Source organism: Branchiostoma lanceolatum, chromosome 18 (assembly GCF_035083965.1).
Source record: "Branchiostoma lanceolatum isolate klBraLanc5 chromosome 18, klBraLanc5.hap2, whole genome shotgun sequence".
Classification (NCBI taxonomy): domain Eukaryota; kingdom Metazoa; phylum Chordata; class Leptocardii; order Amphioxiformes; family Branchiostomatidae; genus Branchiostoma; species Branchiostoma lanceolatum.
The window spans coordinates 2910887-2929776 of NC_089739.1; the positions used below are offsets into that span (position 1 = coordinate 2910887).

The 18890-nt window shown below is 39.9% G+C and overlaps 1 protein-coding gene across 1 annotated transcript; it reads left to right on the top strand.

Annotated features, from left to right (window-relative positions):
• Positions 1-89: 89 nt before the first annotated feature.
• Positions 90-5666, top strand: LOC136424840 (NHL repeat-containing protein 3-like). Its single transcript, XM_066413510.1, has 5 exons — positions 90-600; positions 2474-2633; positions 3511-3711; positions 4552-4747; positions 5011-5666. The coding sequence occupies exons 1-5, from the start codon at positions 466-468 to the stop codon at positions 5345-5347; spliced, it is 1029 nt and encodes a 342-aa protein (XP_066269607.1). The 5' UTR covers positions 90-465; the 3' UTR covers positions 5348-5666.
• The last annotated feature ends 13224 nt before the right edge of the window (positions 5667-18890 follow it).

An 18890-nucleotide genomic window follows, 5' to 3' on the forward strand; every position in this document is an offset into this window, starting at 1 on the left:
GTCACGGTTACGTCATATGACGTCATGGTAGGCAGAAAGCGGTAGGAGCGTGGCGCGATGACGTCATGGTAGGCAGAAAGCGGTGGGAGCGTGGCGCGATGACGTCATGGTAGGCAGAAAGCGGTGGGAGCGTGGCGCGATGACGTCATGGTAGGCAGAAAGCGGTGGGAGCGTGGCGCGCTGCGAACGTAAACAAGCCGACGGGTTGTTGCAGGCATATGGGTTGTTGCGCGGTAAACTGCACAAATCGGCGGGTCAACGGCTGTAAAAAGAATCTTAGCGGAACCAGCATGCAGGGCAGTCTGCGAGGGGAGATTTCAGTGAAGCACTCTTGCTCCAAGTAGATGGTAGATGCATCTATGACCTTGGTCAGCCGATCTCTCCCAATGCCTAAGGGCTAAGCTACAGTACAACAAATTATCTATTTGTCATGTGCAAAGCTGCCATTGCTTCTTCGAGTCTCTAATGATGAAACACGAACTAAAAATGCGGTACACGGAAGACCCCGACTGGCCGAAGGGTACCGGTCATTTCGCGGGGCCGGTGGTAAGTTGTGACGTCCTATCCGTAGGGACAACCACCGAGGTATTCATCGCACAGGTAAAAAAGATGTTCATTCACTTTAAATGGGTATCGTTAATCAACCTAGCATTCTGTGGGCTGGACAGGTTGAGTTTAGTAAGACACAAATGTATCGAACAGCCTTGTACTGAGGATATTTTTTTTTTGCTTGTGACTTTATCTTTAAAAAAAAGAAGTTAAATACCATATATATGTGTAACAGTGGGGGTTCAAGCGCCTCCTACTGACCAGTCTAACTGGTCGCGACCTTTTAGCCTAGTGCTTAAGGCGTGCGTGCCTGTGATCTGGGCTGCCGGTTTCGGCGTGCGTTCGCTGAATCTCGGTTGGGATCACTTGTTTCTACTCGCTCCTTTGATTTGTTTCATATGTCGTAATTTAAGGTGGTGTTCAGCGAAATTCATGGCAAAATGCGAAAGCGCAAAATGCAAAATGCTAAAGCATCCCAGTGACGTTTACCCCTAGTTCGTTCAAGGTCGTGGGCAAAGCTGTTTGTCCAGGGTGGCGTATCTTGTAATTAAGGGGGTTAGAAAAGGGCCTATTTACAATTGACGTTATTTTTCATACTGTTGGTTTTAAAGCCTTTGTTAAAGTTTAAAAAAGGACTCCAAACTTTTAAACTTAGACGAGAGCACTTGAATTTTGCTTATACATGTGTAGCAAGCCTTACTTTCTCACTAAGCCCCTTTTTGCGTTTTGTCGCCTTCTGGTGATGATGTCAAGATGATTGATGATTTTGTCAAGAAAACGACCCAAAATCGACGTAAATAATACCATGTAGTGAGGTTAAGAGCATACGGTACGATCATTATAGACACAGGCTGCTGATTAGCTCAACCGGTAGCGTTGTAGATCCGAAAGACCCTGGATCGAGACCGCGTGTGGAATTTTTTTTTATTTTTAAATATTTAAAGATAATATGTACACATTATATCTATTTATCAACATTATATTTTTTAAATATTATCTTCTATTCTTTTTTTTTAAATATCCATTTGATACAAACAAGGCCTTTGTCTTATGAACAGGATTTTATAGATTCCAAACCCGGCATTCGAATCTTTCTTTTCATTGTAATTGAAAATACCGTGCAGCGGCTCCTGAGCGCGGTAAGATGATTCTCACAAAACACTCGCCACTAAACTATACTATTCCCGGTGTAAACAGGATCAAAAACAGCGATCCCTTGTTACAGTAGCAAATGCTCCATTGTTCAGTATCGACTTCATTCACAAGTTTTCACAGACAACACGGACGTGAAAAGTGACGCCGCTCGGCACAAAAATATGGGGATGTTGTGAATGTGGAAACCAGTATAATAGAGATGAGGTAGCTGTTAATTGGTTTGAATACCTGTTTGACATTTGGTATTGATTTTAGATAGAATCTAGCCACAGTCATTGCTGTTATGAACTTCTGTTTCACTTAATTGCCATTGTGCCGGTGATTCAATTGTGCTTTTTCAAATTGTATGATTTTACGTGTTATATACATAATTACATTGATAGCTTTTATAATGAACTTATTGTATATTTTCGAATGAAGTACAAGTTGTAAGCCAAGACCAGGTTTTTCAAAAGCACTTAAGTAAAGTGCCGTAACTTCAAAATTACTTTCCCCAATATGCCTTTCTCTATTGAATTTAAAACAGCACTCCTTTCCCAAAATAACAATTTCTCTCATAGACTCAACTCGGCTGAGTTACTTTCTTTGGCAGATTTTACTTCATGAAGTAAAGATCAATAACAGGAGATCAGGAAAAATACATTTCACATTCATAAACGTAGACAAAACGCCAGCTTTGTATGAAAGCACTTGTTACGATATAGTTTTGCGTGTGTTTTGTGTTTCTTGATTTTTGTAGTCGATAGTCATTTTCATTGTTTTTTCTCAGAGGAGTGAGGAAGAGAAAGTGAGAGTGTACTCAGAAGATGGGACTCTCCTTCGCAGTTGGAAGACGGACCAGCTTGACGCTCCACACGGGCTAAGGGTACATATACCTTCGGGGGGAGGAGTGGAGTCGGCCGAGGTGTGGGTGACCGACGTCGGACAAGGTACTCAATATTGTTATCTCCATGAAAAATGGATATATAGTTTTGGGTGTGTCTGTTTGTCTGTTTGTGTTTCCGCACCACTCCAGTCAGCATAACTCAAGAACCTCTTGATGGATTTAATACAATGATATTTGGTATGCGGGCGGGTGCTGTGAAGCCGAAATTCAAGGTCGATTTTGGGCCCCCTGGTATGTGACCTTGGTACTGCAGCAGAATTTCAATTTTTGTATCTTTTGACCTGGACGTGTCGTGGTCTTGATTTTTGGGTGGCAGATAGCTTGTTAGAATTGCAACGGTACAATACACGTGGGACACAGGCAGCTATTGCTGATGTAGATGACCCGCACATAAAACATCATAGAACACGTAGCAAAGCATATATTAGGCTACAAGTCACAAGCAAAGCATCAAATACTGTCTAGGAATGCAGCATAATAAAGGTATTAAAATGTTTCTTCCCCAGCCACTCATTTCGAAGGGTTCAGAGAAATACATACACGCAACAAACTCATCATCGTCATATGGCCAGATGTCATTGAGCAATCAGAAAGCTCCATTTACTGGTCGTTATGTTCCCATATTAACCCTACTTTACTAGTCGTTAATGTCAATGTAATCGAAATTAACGATAAATCCTGCAAATTGCAACATCAATATTATTTCTAGACTGTCCCCCTATTTTACACAATAATGGTACAGCCCTCAAAGGAGAAAGCAGCCATCTTGGTTTTCTTCTGTGGTGTTGCATGCTTGATGTATGACAAATAGTTGGCATTATGTGTTATGTCATTGGAAACTTTTATATTTTCCTTCTTGGTAGGGACATTTCAGCATCATGCATATACTACTCATAACACAACTTCTTGCCATCTCTTAGGACCATACGGTTGCTCCTTAAAGATGTTTGATCGTCATGGCAACCTTAAGGTGACACTTGGCACGCCAGGTGAGAGAGGATCTGACCTTGACCCATTACAGTTTGACCAAGTTGCGGACGTAGCGTTCAACTGTTCGGGAGACATGTTCGTGGTCGATGGCGATGATGGCATCAACCATAGGCTCCTGAAGCTGTCAGCAGGTAAAGAACGCAGACCGCCCCTGAGGCGTGGCCAAAAAAGCAGATTTATGTAACAAATACGAAAAAACGCCTGATATGTTTTGAATCACTTTTGATTCTATTTTTGTAATCAATAAAAGGTATTCCTTTAAGTTACTGCAACGCTTACATCCAACGGATATTACAAAGTTTGTTTTTCCAGTCGCTTTTGAGGTAATTGTTACCCAGTCTCCATATTCAAAGATACATGTATGGAGACTGGGTAACAATTACCTCAAAAGCGACTGGATAGATTTAGCAATGGATTTCCTAAATCAATCTTACTGCTTATAAACGGGTAACTATAAAATTGTGTATCTTATACATGGATGATTGTAGAAACAGTAATTGGGGTTTTAAAGAGAATCAAATTGTGTGTAACCTCCAGCGCAATTCAAGTAACCAATGGTGTGGTTGCCTGCGAGGTTGTTGATATTTTTTCTGTTGAAAAATTGAATAAACCATTCAGCATGCATCATGGATGTCTAACTTTCACCGACGTATCAAATATATCAAGTTCAATGGCTACCATGCAAAAGTGTCCACCCAGGCGAAAGGGCTCCTTTATGTGAAATTGTCCGTACCCCCCATGCAAAAAGTGAAATTTCCTTACAAAAAGCGATCTTGGACATTATGGTGAAACCTGACATTTACTTGCTGTGTACACGACTTTCCTACTCCTGTGTCTCCAAGCTTGGACACCTGTGCACACAATAGTGCACAAAAAGTTTCTAAAGTTTCCCACCTTAGGAAACATCCCGTGTCCCGGCATACAAAAGTGCCCCTCAGAAAAGCTGATGATTTTCTCTCCATCTACTTTAGACCGCCAGCTCCTCTGGAGTGTCGGTGAGGAAGGGACCGGTCCCGGCCAGTTCCGGGTGCCACACAGCGTAGACGTGGACAGGTTCGGGCAGGTGTGGGTGGCAGACAGAAGGAACCGGCGGATCCAGGTCTTCAACGGGCAGACGGGCAGCTACATCGGCGAGTGGACCCTCGAAGAGGATGTCTATGCAATCAGGTGATTGTTAAAACATCCAACTTTCTTCCGACACACGCAAAAAATTGACTCACCGAATTCTTGATAAATGAAGTGATCCTTTTTTATTTTTGTCTCACCTTTTTCGTGTCACGTGAGCACTGGGTCAAAGGTTGGTGGAAGTTTTACTCTTACGGGTTGACATTCTTTTTTGGTTGAAGGTTATTAGTCAAGCCAAAGCCTGGAACGGTAGACAAAAATCTGAATTTATGATTGAATAACAAGTCTTGTATCTAAACTTTCAGGTTTAGCACAGACAAGTCCATCGTTTTTGTTCTCCAAGAATTGGTTGGCGATCTTTTGATGTTGGAGTCTCCGAACGTGCCCGGTTTCCTAGGCAACCACAAGTTGATTGACATTTTGCACATGCCGATTCCGGTTATACCGCACATGTTCTGTGTTAGCAAGGTGACAGAGGCTGTCTTTATTGCTCAACTTGGAGCTAAACAGTGCCAGAAATTCGTCCGCGGAACAGGAAAGGCAAAGTGCTGGCTTTCTCTTGTAATCGTATATGGCGGGGGGAAATCTTGTGTGCAGATTGTTGCAAGGAAAGCAATTACAGAAATTTATTCTATGGGATGAAATGGTCCACTATGTAATCTAGCAGTACGGTTGAATGGAGTAGGCGTACGTATACGTTGGTCATATTCTAGCGCCAGTGTTGTAGGCAAAGGCACACATACTCACACATTTGTATATCATACACTAAGTTGCACAACTGAAACGTGTTGAAATGTGCATGTATACGGGCCTGTTTCATTTGGTGTGACGAAAATAAACTAAAGAACAGTTAAACAACAGTGTAATCAACATATGTAAAGCACAAAATGTACAGGTGTTCCTGTCATACAGTAATTATGTAGTGCTTTGAAGTTGTAACAAATGATACGCTGAAGATGCATATCTTACATCAAGGTTTTAAAAATCACAATCAAGGATGACATACTCACTATTGACTGTTGTGTGTTATTTATTCATCTTATTCATTGATGTGCATAAATTACAATATTTCAATCCCATTGAACATTACGCGAAAGAAAGTTGGTAACTGTCGTACAACATACATGTAAGAAGAGTTTGATATGAAATTTCGTGAACGATTTAGATTCGCACAACCAGTATGTGATTTTTTGCTACTTGAAAATGAAATGAATAGATACATGTTAACATCACAACTATCATCAACAAAACATCTCCATATTTCTGACATAGGTTTTACACTACAACCCAATGTCTTTACTCTACAAGTTGGCCTTTTAAAAAAAGGAATACATCACATCACTTGCAATTCACATTGTGCGTTATGTTTCTTCTATCATCACACAAAGTGTAACAGCCTCTAGAAGGTTCGGGCGAAGTACGCTACCACACGAAGTATTTCATTTTACATCAAGGCATATTCTTGCCTTAATCTTTCCAACATAATTTTCATTATCGTATATATAATGAAACTCTGTCTCAGTAAATTTGTGTGTGCAATTCTTCACGCACTATTATATAACATATTTTTGGCTTAGTATACTTCCGATTACTTGTGTTGCTTATGTCTCAACAATCCTCTGTTACTTATGTTACAGTTTCGTCATAAGTTCTTTTTCTTTGTTATACTCATGATTATACCGTTGTGTAGTCTGGGCCCCATTGAAAATCAATTTGTCAAAATTGAATGGGCCAGCCAGCTGTCTGAAAATTCAATATAGAGATAAGTAAATAAATAATATTCTGTGAAATTGAACTGAATGCTTCAATATACTCAAATATCATGCCGTGTCAGGCATCAATGATTTCATAGACTTCATTAGTCCAAGCCGCTCCCTCGCCCGAGCTGGAACACGTGGTTGAAGGACCGTGCTTCTTATAGGTGTCTGCCGCTGTGGCAGACGAGAGACATTGGCCGCCATCTTGCACAGCGAAGACTTTGTAACCGCGATCTTTTGCCACCTTGTAGCATTTCTTGATAGGGTTGGTGCGAGACATGTAGGGAAGGCGACCACCACCGTCTAAACGAGGGTCTGTGCCTTCTAAAGACGGGATCGCCCGGTCAACGTTATCGTACCAACAGCCAAGTTTCTTCAACATCATCGGGTATTGGTCTGAAGGATAAGAATACATTCGGTTAGCTACGCTTCTGCTTCCAATGCATGATGATGTACAGTAGAATCCAGCTATTTTCATTACTGTTAATAGCATATTTCAGGGATATGCATAAAATTCTGAAAACCCAAACCATTTCCCATTCACTTCAACATGTGTCGATAAACTGATGGTATGCTTATGAATTCAATATGTTACATATGGTACACATAACCTGGAAGTGATTGAATTTGACACAAAATGTGTGTGTTTCCTTCAAGTGCCATCCTGGTAACCACAACAACCCCCTCCCCCCTCAGTGCCGCTCATTTTGTGTCCTAGGGTTAATGGACTACTCCTTATTATTGCATAAAATACACTGACAAATCAGTATGCAAATAAGCGGATTCTACTGTACTTACATGACGATGATGATGATGATATCATTTGCAGATCATTACCTTTTATCAATCTATTTTCACCTCACTGACTAAATGCATTACACACACTATGTACAATATGTGCATAAGTCAATAGGTATTTTGTTTTCATCAAAGAATTTTGGATATTACAGAATTGAGCAAAGAAATGAATTTCTTTGTCAAACTCCTCCATTTACAAAATGGAGGTGGAGACAATGATACAGGTGATTACAAACATCTGCTAGTTGTCTCCCCCGAATCATAAAACAAACAAAAATATAGAAGTCTATGGCCAATTCATACCGAATTCTACCATTGTTTTTACCAACCAAAAGAGTCTGAATGAGAAAAATACTTTTGACAAATATTTGATAAACATTACACACAACAAATTTAAAAAGTTTGCTACTCTGGGGAACTTTTGAGACGAACTCTGTCTCTTTATCACCCCGGTAAAGTCAGATCTCTTCTTGAAGATATCTTGTCACGGGACTTGATGTTGATCATCGAAAGAAAAACTACTTCGTTGTAAGTTAGCTAGACAGGCTTCTAGCAGAAACAATACCTGTACATCCAGTTCCACTGGCGAGGCCGTCTCCCGCAAAGTCATTTTCACAGGTACAGGTCGCATCAAGGGCAGGCGCGGGGCTGTCTGTACAAGTGGCCTTGGCGTGGCAAGGGTTAAATGTTAAGCAGGCGTTGATATCTGTACATGGTGACATAAAGTAATACTGTAAATCCATTTAAGTTCGCGTGGTTTTTGTTTCGCGCTAACGCGAAAATGAAGTGTTTGCGGTGGTCTTAAGTTCGCGGCAGCGCTATAATCACATACCGCTACAGTATTGGAAAAGAAATGTTCGCGGTGGTTTTAAGTTCGCGGTGAAACGGTCGCCGCGAAAACCGTGGACATAAAACCACCGCGAACATTTCTGCATTTACAGTACTCAGCAATCCCTCAACAGAGACGGGGGCTGATACCAACTGCCGGGCACCTTTGAGCCGTTGTTGACGTCACACTTCCACTCAGGTCATTTGACGTAGGCTCCTGGTCCAATCAATTTGAGAAGGACCAGCGGACCGGTTGTAAGCGCATTATTTTGTGCACGGCAATGGTGTATAAATTCATCACTTTGATATTCAGCAAGATGTGAAGATATAGACAATTCGATTAGTAAGACAGAAAAAGAAAATGAAATGAAATGATACAGATACAGAAAAGAGACAGATACAGAACTAGGTGTAACAGACCGTTTGGTGTATTAGCTGCTACCGCGCCGCGTGACTGCGAAGCTGGTGTGTTACGCCTAATGGCGGTTGTACCGGCTCTATAGATAACAGATACAGAAATGAAACAAAATAAATTTTCAAAAAACTGTACCTGAACATCCAGTTCCTGAATCAAAACCATTTCCTTCATATCCAGCCTCGCAAGTACAAGTTGCATCTAAAGCTGGAGCGGTGTTATCTTTACAAATGGCCTTGGCGTGACAAGGGTTATCCAAGCAGGCATCCATGTCTGTAGATGTTAAAACATCATAAAGATCACCTCTTGACTAATATAAAAGAAGAAAAAAAGATCGACTTGTAAGATATATGTATTTTTATGGCGTTAAGGCTAGACATCCCAGTAAGAAGATACGCAAGGTGCACGTGTGAGTTGCTCAAGCAACTGGGCAGATTTTGGAAACGGTCAGACATTCAAGGTTTCAGTACCTTTCGTCAGTGACTGGATAACTGTCTACGATGCTACCTGAAACGTCTGACCATTTCCAAAATCTATCCAGTTGCTTGAGTAACCTTGCGTATATATTTACAGGAAATGTGTCGTTAATCTACCCTAGTGTAGAGGGTAAAGTAATACCTGAACACCCAGTTCCGCTGGGTAGCCCATCTCCCGTGTACCCAGTCTTACAGGTACAGGTCGCATTCAGTGCAGGAGCAGGGTTATCTGCGCAAGTGGCCTTGGCGTGACAAGGGTTATTCAAGCAGGCATTGATATCTGTAGTTTGGAAAATCATCATCATGTCGAGCTGCTTGTGCTGACTAGGTCTTTCACGATATTATGTCAGCGCATAGAATGCCTGATTGAATCTATATGCTAAATCAACAAAAGGAAAATATGATAGCACTGATACCTGCACAGCCAGATCCAGTACGGATTCCATCTCCTTCATAGCCAGGAGTGCAGGTACAGGTCGCATCCAGGGCAGGAGGGGGGTTATCCTTGCAGATGGCCTTGGCATGACAAGGGTTAGCCAAGCAGGCGTCCATGTCTATAGGTGATAGAGTGAATGATAAGCTTGTTCACGGTTTAAACTGCGCATGTGCATTGTGGGTAAACTGTCAAAGGTGAAGGCCCCTGAGACATGAACAAACACATCTGGACACGGCATCAAGCATGACCTATACAAAAAAAGCTGTTCACATCAGGGGACTTCAACTTTGACCTCGCTCAGGCGCACTTCAAATATTTACCAGCTAATTGTCATTGATTACAGTGACTTTCATTGTACAATTTGACAATACCCGTATAAGCACTACATTGTAACTTTGTAAGTACTTGGAAAAAACTTCATTCTGTAATGTTAGAATGTTAACTTGTGTATAAACTGTATTATCCAATGTAAATATGGATTTCGTTTTTAACAATATTGATTGTGTGTGTAACATATCGAATGCATTTTCCCCAATGATAGCCCTTAGAAATAGCCACCCGCTAGTTGGGCAACCCTGACATGTAACCACATGCTGAAACGAATGAATAATGACATTCAGAAGCAGAGAATTCTATGGTCATCAGAATCATCTTAAATAACTACTTGCATGCCGTACAGACGTGCTTACCTGAACATCCGGTCCCATTGATAAAGCCGTCTCCTGTATACCCAGACTTGCAGGTACAAGTCGCATGGATAACCGGAGAGACACAATCTTTACACGTGACCTTCGCGTCACATGGGTTAGCCAAGCAGCTACCTGTTCATGAACATGTGTAGCAGCTTTTCGTTAGTAATGGAAACATATTTTTCAAGTGATATTTCATTTTGCTCATTTAGTATTCAGCATTTTGTACTGGGTTGATTTTGTGCTTCATGCTTTACGTTTATTTCTTTACTGTGATGTTTATGTTTATCAGTTGTGATTATTTATTTCATCTTATGCTGTACATTGTGAATTGCAATAGCCAATTTCTGGCAGAGAGAAAATAAAGTTCATCATCACTAAAAAAAGAACAATTATCATTATCATTTAGCATCCAGATTCTAAACTAAAACTTAACCACAGGAAAAGGTGCCTTTTAGGTGACTCAAGCTGCAGATTGTGTTTTGTATAACAAATGTTACAGTAACTACAATGTGTATTTGGAATTATTTGTTATTGCTATTTTATGAAATGATATTTGATCAAATATATGGAACACATTCTCGAATCTGGCGCGATACGTATTCATCATGTTTATGTAACCTTGAACCTCTTTGCTGTTTGTAGCATCATATAAGACGTCATTATATGCTTCAATATTATTACCACATATATAAAGGTTCAAACCAACATCTGTGGTACACATATTAAGCTGTTGTATTGTCGAAGTTCGAAATTTTGGTACATTTTGTATTAATAATAAGTTTATTGCAAATTCATGCCCGAAGGCTAAATGCAAATAACATACATAAAAGAACAGTGTACAAAATAAGTAGTTTGAGATTGAATAATGATGAATAGGGGGCGCCCGTAAAATGGCTACCCGTGGATTTCTTTTCTGAAGCAGCACTGAAGCACAACACCAATTATTGCGTTTGCTTTGTAGTCGGTAGACGTATATCAAAGCTTTGTGAGAGACTGATTGGCTTGAGCCTTTTCTTTTATCTTCTCCTTTGAAGGTACGTATTGCAGAATCTGGTGGGCAAAAACTAAAATATTCAGAATTTGAAAAATCTACATTCAGATTCCCATTTGTAACTTATTTGTTACTTATTTCCAACATATTCCCATCATTTTGTCACATTTCCATCATTGATAAACGACTAAAAACGCAAAACGCGCAAAATCTGGCTTATTTGCATATAATGTAGCGGACCCCGTTTTTCAAATTTGCAAATAAGCCAGCGTAGAACGCTAAGAAAAATCCGAATCGACCGTTGCGGTCGGAGATCGAGCGTCATAGGAAAATCACCACAAGTGAACAAACTTCAGAACGTCAACAAACTTCAGCGCGTTTGATCGCGTGTTCGGCGATGGTTCGTCGGAATGTTGGTCGACCCTCTCCACTAGCCTGGAATCCAGACCTATTATAGCTCCCGAGTCTCTCTCCGCAAATTTGATTCCAGGCTACCTCTCCACACCATCCCACCATATCTGATGACAACAACTCCCATTTTACAATAGTTAGACCACACTGACTTGATTCTATGGGTATGGCATGTCTGTCCGTGCATCATTTCCGTCCGTGTAGAAAAAGTGTGAGACATATTATTAATCGTACAAATTTAAAGAAGCTGCAAAATGGGCAGATACTATGCCGTAAATTGTACACACAAAAATCGAAAACCCACACGTTGCATTTGTATTTGTGAAGGCTTTCAAAATCAAAGAAGCAGATGTGAAAAAGTAAAAATGATTTATTTGCTGTTTGATGTAGCATGTTCTGTGTGTTCAGTTATTTGTTAAGTCTTCCTGACCACTTGCATTCATAATGAAGGCATTTTTTTGCCCAACTTTTTTTCGCATGCCTGAATCAGTTTTATCAAGAGGATGTCATCTATATGATCAAATCAGCATGGCCTTAGAGGGAGAAACAGTTTTTACACAGTTCGAATGACAGTATTACCTTTTGCGATGGAGACAATTTTCCTTGTACGTTCCAGTTGCATTTTCCCTTTCTTGAAGACGTGTTCGAGCCAACCTTCAACTCCCTGAAGATGATGCGACTGGTCCTGATGAGGAGCGCTTGGAGTACGCCCAACAAGGTCATGCCAACGACTAGAAAAGTTACGGACGTAATCAGAATAACTCTCTAAACGTCACAACTGCCTCATTATTATAATCAATGACACAACAGGTGAACAAGGAATTATATTTTCCCAAAAGATATTGTAGAAATAAGCAAAAACAACCAAAAAAAAAACGACCTGCTGGTGTAAATTTAAAAATTTTGAATGCTGTACTACCCTTGCAGGGAAACCTAGACGAGACCATTTGCTGCAGACGAGGATCCTTCAGAGATACAGATTTTAGTTTGTAAATAAAAGAAGATGCAATAAAGTTGCGACAAAGTACAAGTAGCCTAACAGTGATCAAAACTAATACTCTAATACATATATTAGGCTTCTTCTCTTCTATCGGTGATGTTAAATGTGTTGGGATAGATTGATTTAAAATAGAATGGTCAAAACGCATAACAAAAATATATTCTTAAGTACTAATCATATATCTAAAGTGAGGAAATGTTCTTAAAATGTGATTAAAAGTTGGCTTCATGTTTTACTTTATTGAAGTTACAAAGTTGACCAATTCCTTTATGCCTTCCTTAATAGATGATAAGTGCGCTACAGATTTTTTTCTTACTAACCATGTACATGTGGTAGATAATATGAGCTACCGGTAAACTACGATGGGTGGTATCCATCTTAAAGTTTATGGACAAGCGCTGATATTTTTTTCTTATTGAATATCAAATGTCTAAACACAAATATATGATTTCATTGTGAACAATGCTGCAACTGATTTTAAAGGTGTTAAACGTTTCGCGTTGCATGTCACAAACCACTGGCAAAAGATGGTTCTGCTTTTCTTTTACAATACGTACCATATTGAAGGTTCCAACGTTGCCAAATTTGACAATTTTCTCAACCCTCTCAAAGATCAACCTATGACATCTATAATAATTACATATCATAATCATCAATACTCACGCCTGATTGAAAATGTAAACAGTAGCTACGTTTGTCTTTTCTGCAGCTCCGAACGACGTCCGTTGGCCAAAAGTTTGGCCAGAAAAACATAGAGCCAAAACAACCCTCATGACGGCCATGATGCAGCTCGGCCCACGCATGCCGCGGCTAGAATGTTTACTGAGTCTCTTTAGCCTTAGAATTCAGCCCGCATATCAATATGATATTATATTAATAAATGTAAACATATTTGTGATCAAAGCAGGAAAAATGCTGCCCAATGAAGGCCACTCGTTTCTGCCACTTCTGCATTCATATTTGAAGAAAATGTGAAGGACTGTTTTAAATTTCATAGGTTGATCTTTGAAAGACCTGAGAAAATTGACCTGTTTCAAAAGGCTCATATCACTCTTTTGAGCGCAGTAGCTATACGAGGCTCATATTTTCATATTTTCATGTTTAAATGTTTATAAGATGTGAAATATGATAAAAGCAAGCTTTTGCAATCGGTTGAATCTAGCGATTGATTTTTAAAATCAAGAAAATTGTTACATACAACATTATGCCAGCAATACGCTCACTTTATTTATTCATTTATTTATTGCACTTCTCCAAAACTGGAAGGCATAGCGGAACAGGTGTACCCCCGCAGAGGTCACCTTTTCAAGGCCGCCATGCCGAAAACATGCCACTAATGTGGTAAATAAGAATGTCTTCACATGTATGTTGTCAACATGGCCACGCCTAGATTAGTCTGAAAACGAATACAGTTTTCTAATGAAAATCATGTTAATTTCATTTGCAACATGGCGAGTACAGGTTGGGTTACAGCTCTGTTCAGTGTCGTCATCGCTTTTTTATCCTACAAAACCCTGCTTATAGAGGCGTCGTCTCAGTCGGTGGATACGGCGCCAAAGATGACTGTTTCTGGTGGAGGTATTGTTTTAAACTCTATGTAAGTATAGCAACTAGACAATTTGACTTCTATGTAAAATGAAAGAAAAGTAGACAAGAAATTATTTTATGTTAGTTGAGGTAGCCTTGTATACGGATAGGGTTGTTAACTTAGAACCTGAGGGTACTGAGTTCGAATCCTTGACAGGTCAAAATGTTGTGCCCTTCGGAAAGGCAAATTTACTCACTCAAACAACTCGTAAATGAGTGCCTCGTTTCAGCTAGAGACGTCCCTTGGATAGGACGTTAAATGGAGGTCCAGTGTTTGAGGAGGGGTACACCTCAAGCACTTTAAAGAACCTACCAAACTACCCGGCAAGAGTATGGGTTTATCTCGGTGTGGGTGTATCACATACATTTATCGGTATCTGTATCTATATAGCCGGTATAACCGCCATTCGGCGTAACACACCAGCTTCACAGGCACGCGGCGCAGCAGCAGCTGGTTATATTACACCGAACGACCTGTCACGTATAACCTTCGCATATCTAACTGCAAGCATTGTTTAAAGCTGTTTAATGAGGATGTAGTATTGCAAGGGCTGTTTTCATCAAGTAATTCAATAAAAATTTAATTTGCAATGATTCATTTTGATACTTAATATATTTCAGTCAAGGTAATCCTCTTCTGGGATGCTTTCGCTGCACCGCTGTCATGCGTCAGCTACAACATCATCAGACTGCTGAAGGGAACCTTGTCCAACATTTGCAGAAAGGACAACAACGAGTGAAAAGTGTCCATATCGAATTGAGACATGGTAAGGTTGTTACACATTGCCTCTCTTTTAAACCTCATAAACGTACGGAAATATTACGTTGGAAATGTTAATGTTATTTTGTGGGAATTTGGAAAATATCATGTGAAGACGACTTTCTTATCGGACATCAATTTTTGCTAAAATGTACATTTTATGAATTCAACATAAAGAAAATAAAAACCAATTCTAGTCTACAAAGCTAGAATGTATAGTTTCTGAACGATTCCAAAAGACCTCGAATGTTGTCCTTCGAAATTTCATTGTAATGCAATTATTCCATCCTGTCACCTGTAGCCTTGGATACCTGCTTGGCTAATCCATGTGACCCGAACGCCATCTGCAAACATAACCCCCCACCTGCCCTGGATGCGACTTGTACCTGTAACACTGGGTATGAGGGAGATGGTCTCCGTACCGGGTCTGGATGTTCAGGTATCATATTCTATTTTTATTGACATTGTTTAGCATTAATTTATGGACAATTAAACACATTCTATGCAATGACAGAAGGTTATGAAAGACAGAGCCGCCCGGAGCCCAACATGATGATGATGATGATGATGATGATGATGATGATGATGATGATGATGATGATGATGATGTTGATGATGTAACTCTTCTTGGTATCATACTTTTAATCATCATTTCTTATTGTTCTAACTACAGACATCAATGGCTGCTTGGATAACCCTTGTCACGCCAAGGCCACCTGCAAAGATAACCCAGCTCCTGCCCTGGATGCGACCTGTACATGTAACACTGGGTATGCGGGAGATGGGCTTCTCAGTGGAACTGGATGTTCAGGTATTACCTTCATACATTCACAATATATTTATATTTTGAAGGTATATTGTTTGTTTTCTTTTCATTTCTTTTTTCATATTGGTTATGATCGTTATCATGTTTTATCATCAATGGACATCAATGACCAACTTTACTGTACAACAGTTGTACTAGGTATAAATTATGGCATCGATTGGCACATAACTACGGTTCCATATCAATGTAACACTTATCACGTCAATGCCGCCTATACTTATAAAACCGATCCTGACCCTGGATGCGACTTGTATCGGTAACATTTGACATAAAGGAGATGGTCTCGTGGGTGGTGGCATCGGATGTGAAAGCATTACGTTTTGCTTGGTGTATCTTTTAAGGTGGCGTAAAGTTAAAGCCATGAAATACTATGCACCATAATATAGTTCTTATTGCAGGCTAATGACACTTCTTAATATCTCTGGCCTCTGACATCGCAGTTAAACTGCTAAAGAGAGTCTGGTAAATGAAAAAAAAGTTTAATCATATTCATCGTGGGTGGCATAGTTGTAGGTGTGTTTTTTGTAACACCTGCTTCATTTTTATGTATTGGCAGTGACTGTTATCGTCTGGCGAAGCATTGACAATCCATGTAGGTATAGGTATGAAGCAGCGCGAATTTGTTTCAGAGGTAAAGTTATATAAATTATGATTAACACAGCAAAATTCTGTACCTGTGTTTCAGAACTTCCCAAGAGGTGTCACGATGGTTATCACATGTTCAGAAACAGATGTTTTAAGGTTCGAGGTCCCAATGCGTCCTACAAGGAAGCAAGGTCCTTCTGTCAGGGCGAGTGCGGACGTCTTGCGGTCATCAACGATCAGGGAACGAATGATTTCATCGCCAAACAGGCCAGGTTAGAGTGCTTATTTTTATAGTCGACTTTACAGACTAAAATCTATAAGGAGTCTGGCTCCTCAGCAAATATACAATGAAACAAACAATAAATGAATACAAAACTTAAATACAGAAGGCAATGATCAAATTACAAGTATGGAATCAAATACAGCAACGATAAGACTACATTGTAACAGTGAAGGTAATTAAAAGTAAGCTGGTGTTGACAAATAAGAGGTATGGAATTAAGTTGCGAGGCAGTGGAAATAAAATAAAAATACAATATTTCCAACATCTTTAGTGAATTAAAGAGCTTAAGTGCTTGTTACCTACTTAATCAAACAGCGTAAGAAGCCATATTTTGTTTTCATGATTTGACCTTTTTTATCTTTTTTTGCCAAGGAACACCTTCCACGTTGCTGGTGAAACATATGAATAAATAAATGAATATGTAAATAGATAGTCATAGAAAAATAAATTATTGGTAGGTTAAAATTAATGTGTTCAAGATGGCAACTCGGTACAGTACATTTAGCATCCGTATCTGTATTGGTTTATTGGTTTATCTGTATCTATAAAGCCGGTACAACCGCCATTAGGCGTGACACACCAGCTTCACAGGCACGCGGCGCGGAAGCAGCTGGTTATACCGAACGGTCTGTTACACCTAGTCTTTGCATATCTGACTGCAACCGTTCTTTAAAGTTACATAGTGAAGATGCTCCTACAGTACTTGATGACAACGAGTTCCATTCTACCATGGTTCTCGGAAAATACGAATTTTTGAACACATCAATCCTTGGCTGATAACTATGGTACTTAAAAGCATGACTATTTCTAGTCCTCTTCAGAGCTGGCATTAGATACTTATCAGTTGGTACGCCCACGAGTTTATTAGTCATTTTGTACATCATGGAAAGTCTGGACTGTCTTCAAGTGACATCCATTGCAGATCTGCTTTTATTTTGGTGACACTAGCACCCCTGTCTTAAGTATCTACTGTTAAGCAAATTAATCCAAAGAAACGTCAAAATCATTCTTTTGTGAGATTTTGTCATTTATAAATATCTGGAATTCCGTTTCTCTGTAGGGAAAGATATCGTGGACCCTACTCCCTGTGGATTGGACTCAATGACTTGGAAAACGAGTCAATTTATGTATGGGTGGACGGAACGGAGCTAACCAAAGAAGGTACAAGTATTTACACTTCGCATGTTGCTTAAAGTGTCTAAGACCACAATGACATCTTTTTAGCGACGTCTATCAGTGTCCTAAGCAGGGTACAGTAGAAATGAAAACAGCAACAAACACAGTCGTCATTGCAATATCTTTTTTCATTGCCAATCTTGTTTTGCTTGTTTATTTGCAAAAAGGTTACTCCAACTGGGCCCCCAACGAACCAAATAACCATCCTCGTACCAGCAAAGTCGACTGTGTCGTATCAAGAGGTGGCAAATGGTACGATTATGTCTGTTGGGGCAGGTACTTCTTTGCGTGTGAAAGACAGGGTAAGCCAGTCGAATTTGTTTGTTTTTTATTCTGTTCAAAATTCAATAGAAAGATAAGATTTTAGATTCAGATTCAGTTTTATTGATATCAACTTGCATGTGACAAAGTCATCACATGAAATCTGTTAAACTTACAGTAAAATCACTCTCAGGATACAGAGGAAACAGTAGAATTTAAAAAAATCAACAACAATCAAAATAAGTTATATCCACATTAAGATCTATACAATTTAAAATATAATTTGCTACGGTACAGTTGTAAACGCCCTATGGTTACTACCACTCAAAATAATGACAAGTCCAGAAAACTTGGTATTTAAGAGGAAATTCTTGAGAAATCCCCTAGATTGCTTATAATCATACTTGTCCTTTGTTTTGCCGACACACCTACAAGCTAACCGTGATAAATCTAAAGATCCATCGACGGCTTTCTAGCTACAAACTACATAGTTAGACGTCCGTGGTCATGACCATAATATACAGAGATAAAGATCGTAAAATGACACACAATTATAAAGAAACACTCCAATAACAGGGATTTTTTGTTGTTTCTGACAGCGACTGTAAACGAACCGTGGTGTGGGAGGCGCTAAGTCAGTCTCGAAGCAGATCCAACGTTCGCCAGGTAGTATCCATGCCCGAAACAATATCCATTTGCCACCGGAGGGCAGCGCATACGGTTTCGGCCCATGGGTACTGCCCTGCCACCGGTAGCTATAGATCTGCTTGGAGATTAGCTAGTCATACTAAGGAGCTAAAGAGAGATCATTGGTTATACATGCTCCCCATCATGACATTTACGGAAATACCAACCCGCAAGAACTTTGTGGACAGATGCTCCAGCGTGATGAGGAGTCTGACA